This window comes from Sciurus vulgaris (genome assembly GCF_902686455.1).
Source record: "Sciurus vulgaris genome assembly, chromosome: 12".
In the NCBI taxonomy this organism is placed as follows: Eukaryota; Metazoa; Chordata; class Mammalia; order Rodentia; family Sciuridae; genus Sciurus; species Sciurus vulgaris.
Window position 1 is genome coordinate 57,902,398 of NC_136473.1, and position 12,405 is coordinate 57,914,802.

The 12,405-nt window shown below is 45.3% G+C and overlaps 1 protein-coding gene across 2 annotated transcripts in view; it reads right to left on the minus strand.

Annotated features, from left to right (window-relative positions):
* Positions 1 to 11,918, minus strand: part of STUM (stum, mechanosensory transduction mediator homolog) — a 76,666-nt gene extending 64,748 nt beyond the window's left edge. For both annotated transcript variants that reach the window (XM_079106641.1, XM_079106640.1), the window contains exon 1: positions 11,528 to 11,918. In XM_079106641.1, the coding sequence (XP_078962767.1) occupies positions 11,528 to 11,729 (202 nt within the window). In that variant the 5' untranslated portion in view covers positions 11,730 to 11,918. The remainder of the gene's footprint in view (positions 1 to 11,527) is intronic.
* Positions 11,919 to 12,405: the final 487 nt, after the last annotated feature.

Consider the following 12,405-nt stretch of genomic DNA (forward strand, 5'->3'; position numbering starts at 1 on the left):
CAGGAAGCCAAGAGAGAGGAAGGGACCAGGGTCCCAATGGACCAGGGTCCCAATATCCCCTTCAAGGGCATGCCTCCAATAACCTAACTTCCTCCTCCTGGCCCCCAATAACCTAACTTTCTCCCTCTGGCCTCCCTCTCTTAAAGTTTCATTCCATCACCAAACCTGTAACACTTGGGCCTTTGGGGAATGTTTCCAAGTTATAGCAGACCTGTTCTTGACTCCACATTTCCAACTTATAGAATATATGTGTATCCAATAGCCAGACTATGGAACCAAACTAGATGCCCTTCAATTGATGAATGGATAAAGAAACTGTGGTATATATATACAATGGAATATTACTCAGCTATAAAGAATAATAAAATATGGTATTTGCAGGCAAATGGATGAAATTGGAGAATATCATGTTAAGTGAGATAAGCCAATCTCAAAAATCCAAAAGAGGAATGATCTCACTGATAAGCGGATGATGACACTTAATGGGGGGTGGGAGTGGGACAAGAATGGAGGGAGGAGGGACTGTATAGAGGGAAAAGAGAGGTGGGAGGGGTGGGGGGGAAGGAAAAAATAATGGAATGAATCAAACATCATTACTCTATGTAAATTTATGAATATGCAAATGGTATGCTGTTACTCCATGTACAAACAGAAACAATATGTATCCCATTTGTTTACAATAAAAATAAATTTAAAAAAAAAAGAATATATGTGTATCTTCAGTTCAACAAATACTCGCCGTAAGAGCAGTAGGTGCTATGGGAGGTGGAAGATAAGTAAATCACAGCCCCCACCCTCAAGGAGATGATTTCACATGAGAGGATTAAGACAACCACAAAAGGACCAGAATTTAAGGCAGAGCAAGAGAAATTCCCTTCTAAGTGACCCAATCATTCCATGGAAGGAGAAGCCCACCTCACTGGAGTGGTGAAGAAAGGCTTTCAGAGGAAGGCATTTGAAACGTGCCTTGAGGGCTGCATAAGAGTTAGACTGTGATGGCTGGGAAGGTGTTCCAGGCAGAGAGAACAGCAGGAGCAACACACATAAATAAATAAAGTGAGAGAAGCATGGGTGACCCTCACTAGACCCCGAGGGGTCCAATGTAGAATATGAACTAAGTTCAGTGGACAGTGGGGAGCTACTGAAGAGTTCAGAGCAGAAGGCAATGATCAGAGCCCAGATGTGAGCAGAGACCTGCTAACATAGACACTCTATTGCCATGGTAATGTAACGCCACAGTCACACCCAGGTGCACCTGGGAGGTCCAATTCCCATCCAAGCGCTGTTGGAGCTCCGTTTGGCAGCTTGCCCTAAGAGCGACACTTTGCACATCAGTGCTTTACCCCTTACCAGAGCCAGAGAGCCCATTTGTCCCAGAGGAAGTGTCTGCCTTCCCATAATCACACTTCCCATCCAACTCATGCCACCTGCACCAAGCTATTCCATTTCCATTGAAAGAGTGGCCCACTTGATGAGATGCTTCTTTGTAAAACACAATATGCCAACCTCCCAAAAGCGTTCCTTTGCCTCTGGGCTGCTTCTGATCCACCTGCAGCATTAAGGTGGGCCTCACCTTCTGACACCAGGATTCCTACCCCTGCAGAACTCTGAAAGAGCAAGGCTAAGGCATTGCCAATCAAACTACTCTTCCTCAAGAGCACCTGCTTTAAGGCGTTCTTGTTGCGGGAAGCTTACGAAGTTCTGAAAGAATAGTGGTCAAATAGTGAGATTGCAATGAGGGCTGTGGAATGAGCAAAAGGCTACAAATTTACTAAAAACCACTGAATTGCACAATTTGAAAGAGAGACTCATGAGCCAGGTGTGGTGACCCATATCTGCAATCCCAGAGGCCAGGGAGGCTGAGACAGGAGGATCACAAATCCCACGATAGCCTCAGCAACTTAGCGAGATCCTAAGCAACTTAGTGAGACGCTGTGTTAAAATAAAATAAAAAAGGGATGAGGATGTAGCTCAGTGGTAGAGCACCCCCCACCCCGTTTCAATCCCCAATACTGACAGAGAGAGAGAGAGAGAGAAAGAGACAGGCAGACAGAGACAGACTTGTGTGGTATAGTAAATATTTACATATAAATATTTATATAGAGTAAATATAATATCTAAAATCTAGTATAGTCAATATTTCTCCATAGCTTTTATTGTGGTAGGAGAGGCTAGGGCAGAGAGCCCAGCTCTGACTTGTCCACAATCCTCCCCAGATTCTTATTTACTTTGGAACATGCAATTAATTCAGCAAATATGAATCGACCCTCTTCATCAAACCAGGCAGGAAGGCCATGGGACGGAGGTAACTGATGGTGAGAATCTGGGGAAGAGCCTGGGATAAGTGGGAAGTCCCCTTTCTTGTCTGTAAATTGAAGAGCGTTGAAAGTTCCTTGGCCCTAGGAAAGTTGGATCATATTCTTTTTTGAAGTTTCTGGAATGTTCTTCACCAGCAAAGTCAAACTATCCTTGGTCTCAGGGTCAAACTTCTCAGTCAACAGAGCTGGTCAAGTGCTTGGCTGAACAGAGGACCCTGGAGACAGCCCCCTCACATTCAGGCTCAAGGAAAGTCCTGGCATCATGTCATTTTAGTTGGTTCAGAAAAGTGACTTTTTTCCAAAGTAATTCAAGACCTTTCATAAAATAAATGCATACTTAAATCCCAAGTTCTGCCTTTCAGTTAGGAAAATATTGTCCCCTTACTGCAGCCTTGGCTTTACCATAGAAATGACATTCCTAACAAATGTGGCTTTGAGAAAATGTACTCAGCCTAGGCTAGAGAGATTAGCACTCAATTCTCACAGGGAAAGTCCCTTGCTGAAAATGAACCTGCCACCCCACATTGCCCCAGGTGACAGGGTTTCAAGATTATAAACCACTAAGTACATGTCTCAACAATGTAGGAAGAAATGGAAATTATAAGGCTGGGATTTTTAAACATCCAAGAACTATCCTCTAGTTTTTATAGTAAAATAACTATAGGTAAACCCTATGGGGACACTTGTGTGCCCCCCTACACATATATACTCATTCAGCACATCAATATCCCTGCAGCTTTTTAACAAATTATAAAGTTAGCCTCAAAGACATATCCCTCGCACAGGCTCAGGGTTTGAAGAGGATCATGGAGAAATTTTCCACTTAATGTGTTAAACCAAATCCTAGAGAATGTGGGCTCTTGACCTTCACCCCAACATGTCAGGTGTGTGATGTCTGATCAGGTGCTACATTGTGGTTTTGAATGTCCCCCAAAAACCAAAGTTAAGGCTTCATCTCCAGGGTGGCACTATTGGGAGGTGCTGTGGACCTTTAGGAGATGGGCCTCATGGGAGAACCACAGGTCATTGGGGACATGCCTTCGAAGGGCATAGTGGAACCCAGTCCCTTCCTCTTCCTCTCTTTTGCTTCCTGGCAATGAAGTGAAAAGCCTTACTCTGCCCTATGCTTCTGCCATGTTGTGTTGCCTTGCCACAGGCCCAAAGCAATGGGACCAATAGACCACAGACTGAAATCTCCAAAACCATGAGACAAAATAAACCTTCCCTCTCTTCTCTTTATAAGTTAATTGTCTCCGTTGTTTTGTTACAGAAATAGAAAGCTGACTGACAAAGATGCCTAGAAGAATTCCCAGGTCTTGGGTCTGTCAGACACTTGGGACCAGGAAGCTGAAAAAGTGGAAGGGCTTGTTGCACATCACATTCATCCACTGGTATCACCCTGAGAAAGACTCCAGGAATGATCTTGGGAATAAAGGCAATTTTGCAATTGTCAATTGATGTTAATGTTAATTTATAATGAAAGCACTTTACAATCATGGAGTGTTTTACAGTTAACAGAGCATAATGACCTTGTGAAGCATCTAAGTAGAGATTATTATTTCCATTTTACAACAGAGACACTGAGGGTCAGACAGAATAAGTGACCTACTCACGGTCATGCTACTGAGGAACCATAATCAGCCTGCAGCCTCTCACCTCCCAGTTCACCTCCCTTTCCATGATACTTAATGGCATCATGAATCTGACACAGAACTGCAAACATTTAGTTCAATGTCCTCCAGTTCACTCTATTCAGCCTGTTGCTCCCAAGTTTTCAAGTTTGCTAGGAAAGCATTCCCTCGCTACTGCAGATTGAATCACATGGGCCCCAGGCCATGCTCCCCAAAAGCACAAACCCCCATTTGCATTCATTAGTCTGCTTTCCCATTAGCCTGTCAGCTCCTTGAGGTCAGGGACTCATCTCTTTTGATTGCACCTCAGCTTCAATCACAGACCTGGCACATAGTAGGAACACAAAGCATGTCTAGAGAGAGAGATGCTTCTGGAAGTCATTTTCCTTTGCTTAGTAGGCTATCTATACTTCACTGAAACAAACCATACCATCTCTTAGTGACCACATCCCTTCCCGCTAACAGCTAGCTTCCTCCTCATATCTCAGAAGAAATGCAAATTCTACTTCACATCCCTTTGAAATTACACAGGTCCAAATTGAGATGTGCTGCAAGTGTAAAATATATGCTAGATTTTGAAAACTCAGTACACAGAAATAGAAACACAAAATATCCCATCAATGATTTTGTACTATGTTTTGAAGTGATAATACTAATATTTCATTACTAAGATTAATTTTGCCTCTTCCTTCCTTATATTATATTTTTATAATATAATACTTTTTAAATTCCACATATGATTTAGTTCATATTTGTTGGAAAGTTCTGGTCTAGGGTCATATAGGTCATAATAAGGACTTAGCTTTTACTCTGAATAACATGGGAATCGTGAGGATTTTGAGATCAAAAGTAAGATTATGTGACTTATTTGTGTTTTACAAAGATCACTCTGGTTGACACAGTGATGACAGACTGTAAGGAACATCAGTAAAGGCAAGAAGACCATTTAATAAGCTTATTGAAATAATTTCGAAGATGGAAGCTTGGGCCAGAGTGGCAGAAGTGGTCAGATAATTAATAGAATTTGAAAGCAAAGCCAAGAGTATTTCCTGACAGATTGGGCGTGGGGTGTGAGAAAAAGAGGACTCAGGATGAGTCCCAGTTTTTGGTTTGAGTCAATGGAAGGATGATGGAGAAAGTTGAGGGAGAGGCAAATTTGGGGAAGAAGACCAGGAGTTTGGTCAAATCTAGGATGTCTTTGATTTCTAAGAGAAGATGTTAAGAAGACAGTTGGATATTAGATCCTGGAGTTTAGGGCAGAGGGCCAAGTTGGGGATCTTAATTTAGGAGTCATCATAATGAGATGGCAATTTAAAGCCCAGAGATTGGTCAAAGTCACCAAGAGAGTGAGTATCGGTAGAAGAAAGAAGATCAAAGTCAAGAAGATCAAGTGTCCTAGGGAATTTCCAAGTTAAGAAGAGCAAGAGAAACAAAGATTTAAGGAAACAGAAGCCAAGTGAAGAAATCATTTCAAGGAGAAAGGAGTGAACAACTGTGTCCTAAACTACCCAGAGGGCTGGAAAGAAGAAGGCAGAGAACTGACCACAGGCTTTAGCAACTTGGAAGAAATTGGTGACCCTCACAAATGCAGTACAGCTGAGTGACAGGGTAGAACACGAGTAGAGTGGGTCCACAAGAAAGTGAGAGAAGAAATTGGAGACAACAGACCCACAAGTCTTAAAAGGAATCTTGCTTGGGGAACAAAGAAATGGGCAATGGCCAGAGAGGGGTGTAGGATCAAGAAAGGCTGTTTTTAGAAGATGAGAGATAATTGAGCATGTATATATGCTTTGAGAAATGAACCAGTAGACAGAGGAAAATCAATGAAGCCAGTACAGTGGTGATTTTACAGTTTCTCTAATCTCTGGTGTGCTTGTCTTACTCTTTCATGTTTTATCGACTTGAAGCATCACTTATTGAGTATATGAGTCAGCTTGCCTACATCACTCCTTATATCAATATTACTACTGTTCCAACTTTATTCCAGCACATCACTATTGTTTCACTGCCCCAGTAGTTCATTCATCCATCACTCTGGCACATTTTATTTTTTTTTTATTTTGGGGGGCCCCAGGGATTAAACTCAGGGGCACTCGATCACTGAACCACATCCTCAGTCCCATTTTGCATTTTATGGAGACAGGGTCTCACCCAGTTGCTTTCTGCCTCACTTTTGCTGTGGCTGGCTTTGAACTCAAGATCCTCCTGCCTCAACCTCCCCAGCCTCTGGGATTACAGGTGTGTGCCACCGTGCCTGCTGGTACATTTTATTTCTAAATTTATCAACTGTACACAAAATCACTTGATTCCCTACTTATCTGAAATGGATATTTATGCCTCTATGCTAACTATGTTAGTCAGTTTTGGTACATAATGCTGGGACAGTAACAATGCTAACAACAAAATCTCAGCAACTCAAGCTAATTTCTCATTTACATAATATGTTATACCCTGCTTCTGATGGGAACCAGGTTGAAGCACAGTACCTCTATGAGACCTGCCATTCTTGTGAAAGGAGAAAGAACAATGGCAGAATCTAACAATGCCTCTTATAGAGTCAGTTCAGTATGACCTGTGCCACTTCTACTCCTATTTAATAGGCCAAAGCAAGTCACATGGGAAGCCTAGTATCAATGAGCAAGGGTGGAAGTATTCTCCCTCCACAAGAGGCAGCCAAACCATATGGCATCAGGTGGGAATGCACAATCATCCCCTTTCAGGGAGAATAGTGAATGATTGGGAACAATAATTTGCTCTCTCACAATTCCACTTCTCTCCTCTTTTATTCTCCAACTTCTGCAAACTGTGTTTTTCATTTTATGTTGTCAAGGTGGGAAAGCTTTATATGCTCCTTTGTAGCTATTCTTAAGTAGTCTTCAGTGGTTTGTTGTTGGTTTTAGAAATTGAAAACCACTGAGAAGCATTTATATCATTATGACTAAGCAAATGTTCTTCACTGCAGAACAAAAGAGCCCATATCCTGTGCCACTGTTCCAGTGACACAGGCCTGTGAATTTAAGAATCTATCTTAAATTCTACCACTTATTCAAAGTCAGGCCACATTTTGGATTTTGTTTGGGCAATGCCTTTCATAAAATGTGTTTTGGTTTTCCTGAAGTTTATGATTACTTTTCTTTTTTCCCTCTGACAGAAGAAACATGCCTTGTACATCATATCCCTAATATTCTCCAAATTCTTCCTCACTCTAATTATTGGTTGGAATCTTCCTATTCTTCTAAAGCCTGCTGACCTTCTTATCTATTTGGGTAGTTGGTTTTGCCTTGGGATCTTAATGCTTTCGCATAGCTTTTTATCTTTATTGCAGTTACTAATTGCCTTATGGTTTTTACTTTCTTTCTGTTTCTTATTGCAATCTTGATTTCTACTATGTGGACTGTCCCCATCTCATGTCATCCTCAAAGAACTCTTTCCTGGAGACTGCCATCCTTCCACTCTAATGAAGACTGACTGCCCTCTAGGTCAATTTCACCTTGGGGTTACTTTACATGGCTGCCATAAGTAGGTTCCATTGTTCCCTGGATCTCATATCTTCTTTCTTGGTTTACTCCATTACTTTGCTAAAATACATCTTCAAGTAACTTCCTTTAAAAGGTTGAGTAGGAGGTAAACTTGCTTGGTCCATGCATCCTCAGGCCTACTTCACTTATATATAAAAGAAAGGCATTGGACCAGATGATCTTTAATGCCTGTTCCAGGAGTATAATTCTGTCAGTATGTACTCATTTATAGCATACTGTTTCAAGGAGAAATTTAAAATAGTTGTTGCTCTCAAGGAATTTACAATCTATTTAGCTAGGCAAAGAATAAACTCTCAAAACAGTAAGAGTAACAGTAAGGTCATCAATACAAAAGATGCCACAAGGTAAGGCATGATTAATCATCTGTTTGAGACTCAGGCCTAAAGGAAAGAGAGACAGAAGCTGAGCCAGCCTGTGGTGCTCTTACTGGGTAAGCAAGATTTTAATGGTATCAAAGAGTAGGCAGTGTATTAGGAATAGATTAAATGTTTGTGTAATATTGAACAATAGATTAATGGCCAGCATTAGTGTGATGCAGTGGTTAATGGTCAGTGGAAGCCCTCTTCCCTCCCACTTTCCCTGTCCCTATCTGAGTCATCAACATTTTTGTCTTTAAAAAGATGATGGATATAATTTTTAAACATGGAAGCACAGTTATACCCTTCACTGACAAATTCTATGACCATTTGGGGGCATAACAATTAACTTTCATTATATGTATGAATAATGGTGTATATACTTCTACACCTTCTTGTTGGAACATGAAGATACTGGCAATGATCTTAATTAGTAGAGTTTCACTAAACAGGGTTGGGGACCACTTTCTTACCATAGTTCATTTTTAAAAATTATTTGTCATGTTCCAATGAGGAGTCAGGTGTTTATAAATCACCTCTCCTTCCCAAGCACCTCCCAGAAGAGGAAACATCTCTTAGGGTATGAACATTATCCTGATAAGCACTGTTGCTTGGATAGAGAATTCTGGGGAATTTCAGGGATGGGGCTTCACCAAGGGCAGGTCCTGAAGACTACGTAGACCTGAGACACCTACATCAGAGGAAAAAAAAAAAAATTCCTATTCTCTCGTCCAACTGGCAAACAAGGAAAGGACTTTTAAGGAAGGAAGTTTCCAGAAAAATGAAGGAATCTTTGGGTCAGTGGTCTACATGGTTTCCAAAGAGTGGGGCCATAGTGAGGATGGCAAGTGTTTGGGGCCACAGATAGATTTCCTCAGAAGGATCTAACCCACCACTACTTCCGGAAGGCATTCTCTGGACACCCCTCCTCCACCCTCAGGAACAATTAATTGCTGCTAAAACACTCTGTTCCTGCTGCCCCATAGCACTTAGCAAAGTCAGAGTTTTATCAATTTTCTAACAGTCAAGGACATTTGGACTGATTTATTCATCCTCATATCCCCCAGTGCCTGGCATGTTGTGGACAGAGAGGGTTGACCCAATGAGTGAGTGAATAGATTGAAAGAAGCAGCTTTTAATCATAGAGCAGAAACAGCATAAATGTTCAGTTGTCACTGGAGCTTCCAATAAGGCAAGAGGAATTGGAGAAGTAGATCTGGATCAAAGGGAGGAATACCAAGAGCTGGGGACATTTCAAACCATTCCTAGGCAGAGGTAGTGGTGGGGTGGGGAAAACAAAATAAAACAAACACCAACTACTTGCAAGATTTGCATAATCTGTTGAGGACTCCCCACTACAGGTGGAGAGTTGAGCAGAAAAACAGAAATACTTAGAAGCAATACTGCTACTACTACAGCAACCTCCACCTGGAGATGGGATGAGGCTTAGCTCTGCAGAAGAGCAAATAGCAGGATAGACCCACCGTCTTCCTATGGCACCAGATCCTGAACTTTAGGTAATCACATTTCATCCTCCCAACAGTCTGAAGTGACAGGTGTCCCTGACTTACAGATAAGAAGGGTCAAGGAGCTCACATTCTATGTGGACAGAAGACAGGGTGGGCACATCCAAGGAACTGTATAGTAGCATCCAAAGCAAAATGGGGGGCGGAAAATGCCAGGGTTAAGTCACTGAAAATTCAGAAGTCTTTACACCCATGTCTCACCTGTTTCATTACTTTTGTAGTTTGCTTATTTCCCCTTTATTTTCTCCTGACTTCTTAGAAAGTCGTGTGTGTGTATGTGTGTGTGTGCATGCATGCGCTCGCGAGCACACCCCTAGCGCGTGTCTGTGTTTAATTAAAATCCTATGAGATTCTGCTCTAACAAAGCCAACTGGGAAACAAAGCTAACACTGGATGCCACCAGTAGAGTGTCAGGGTTGAGCTGAATGGATGCTGTCATTGAATCTGAGCTAAGGGTAGAAGGTACCTAGCCAGTGAGACCCAGGAGGGTATGCAACATGCATGGACACCTGCTATCTCCTGTGGCATGTCTCCTACAGGGGTGGTTCCCTCAGCAACAGGAACTTTTGCAACCCCTTCCATCAGGCATCAATGCAAAAGCCTATAGGGCGGCATTTACTTCACCACTTTAACAAAAAAAAAAAAAAAGGTAGACTCCAGATGCTTATGATCTTTACATTCTTCAGAGAAACAGGAAATCTCCTTTTACTCCAGTAGGTAGAAATTTCTGACACAACTAAATGGGCATCAGCTTGCCTCCCACAGTCAAGAGGGCTGCCTGATGACACTGAAAGTGGTCAAAGGACCAGGGTCAAGGTGCTGGAGGTGTCTCTGAAGAGAGAAGCCCAACTGAAGAACGCTCAACTTTCTACTCGGGCAGATAAGGCTCCTGGCCACTGCAGCCCCCTGGGGCACAAACACAAATAAGTGCCAAGGAGAAAGTGAATAGGTCCTGGGTGGGTGGGCGTGTCCTTGGTGATCACTGCGGTGAGGCCCCTGCAAGCTGGCTAAGAGCAAGGTCGTGAGAAAAGCCAAAGAAAAACAGAAAACCACTCAGAGCTGACCTCTGTTCTTGGGAACTTGGACCCATGTGCTGGCAACTGGCTCGCCGGCAGGGGCAGGCTTTCTCTGGAGAGCGCAAGAGGTGTCAGCCTCTCCTGCCCAGCACCAGTGAGGGCTCTGGTGTGGGGAAGTCACGCCTTTGCAAGCAAGATCCGCCAGTGGCTAGTGGTCAAGTTGGAGGTGAGGGAGGAGGCATGTAGGTAGATTTGGGATTGGGGGAGGGAGGGTCAGGAAAAAGTCTCATTCTCAACCCGTACTCACCCTGTGGCACTATATCTGTGATGGGCCACTGTTTTTAATATTTAGAATATCGATGACACCAGAGCCCTTCCAGGCAGCCAGAATCCTACACACACTTATATGGGCGTGCTCTCCGCTTGCTGTGGATCACCTCTGGCCCGGCACATGCAGTCCAAACCCACATGCATCCAAACTAATAAAATCGCCCACCATCCTCTTGGTGCCCAGCGGGGGTGCTGGCACTCGGGAAGGAGGTGGAAAAGACTATGGTTAAAGAGTTCTCTCCCCGAACGCATAGGAGGTTGCGGAGTGTCCCCTGCACCTGCTTGCCTCCACTTCCCCTAGATCCACCAACTGCTCAAAAGCTTGGTCACCTCCACGTTGGCTCCAGAGCCCTCCTGCTCTGGCTCCACTCTCCTTGTAGAAATAGGCTCGCGGAATACTTAGAATATCGACGCCACCGGGGCCCCTCCAAGCAGGCAGACGGGGTGCCGAATGAATGCTCACGACGGGGAGGAGGGGCAGAATTCCCAACGCCTAGCCTGAAGCCCAGCGAGCCGTCGGGGCCACCGCCCGCGGTCTCCAACATTCCTCGCAAAGTTTCTGGCTCCTCCAAGCCCAGTCACCTCGCCTGTGGGTTGGCGACCCGGGAATGCCACCTGTCCTGCGGGGTGCCCACTCCACACTCTTCTGCCACCTGCTAGCGGACGCTGGGAACGCAGACTGGAGTGCGCGGGCGCAGCACTTGCAGCCGGTGGGCGCCACCGGAGGTTCTCCAGCTGCGCCCAGCCCCTTTCCTACCCGCCCTCCCGCGGCTGGCCCCGGGTCTCAGGGATCACGGCTACCGAATCTTACCCAGTCCTGGCACGAAAGTGTTGAGGAAGAGGCAGATGACAGCCACGGGGAAGGGCATGTAGGGGATGGCGGCTCGCAGGGGGCCCTTCTTCTCGCGGACCTGAACCACCACCCCGCTGGAAGAGGACGCCCCCCGGGGGTCTGCCGCCGCCACCGCCGCCGCCGCCGCTGCCGTCTCGGCGTCTTTGTGCGAAGGCTCCATGGCCAGGCACGCTTTCCCCGAGCCGGGCTACGGATGCCCGGGCTGCCGCCCAGCACACAGGAGCAGACGACCGCCTGCTCCCGGCTCAGTGCCGAGCTCAGCGACCGGCGTGCTCCGTGTGCCGAGCGACTCGGGGAGAATTCCGCCCTCCCGCGTCCCCACACGCCCGGCCCTCTGCAGCGCGCTCCGCCGCGCTCCACACCCCCGGCGGAGGGCGGGGAGGGCAGCGTGACATTCAGTGACAGCGCTCCGATGCCCCTCCCCGCCGGGTCCCTTCCCTCCCCCCTCTTAACCTCTCTGCCCCCCCCCCCCCACGCAACACTCAAAAGGAATGAAAAATCAGGGCGAAGGAAAGAAAGCAGAAGAGGAACGCAAAGGGAGCTGGCTGTCGAGGTGGGACGAACACACCTTGCCCTCTCCGAACAGGTGAACCCAAACCTCGTCCAAGGAACATCGCAGACTGGACGCGCGTGCTTAGTTGGCAAAGCGTCAAGGTTGAGTCCCGACATCCGGAGGATGCATTTATTTAACGCTAGGGCGATGGGGGCAAGAGGTATGCAGCGCCTGGTACCTAGTAACCCTTCAATTCGTTCTAACTTAAATGTATTTCGGGCCATGGAGAAAAAGCAATCCAGGGTTCCATGATAGAACTGGAAGTAGAAGATACAGCTTTGCC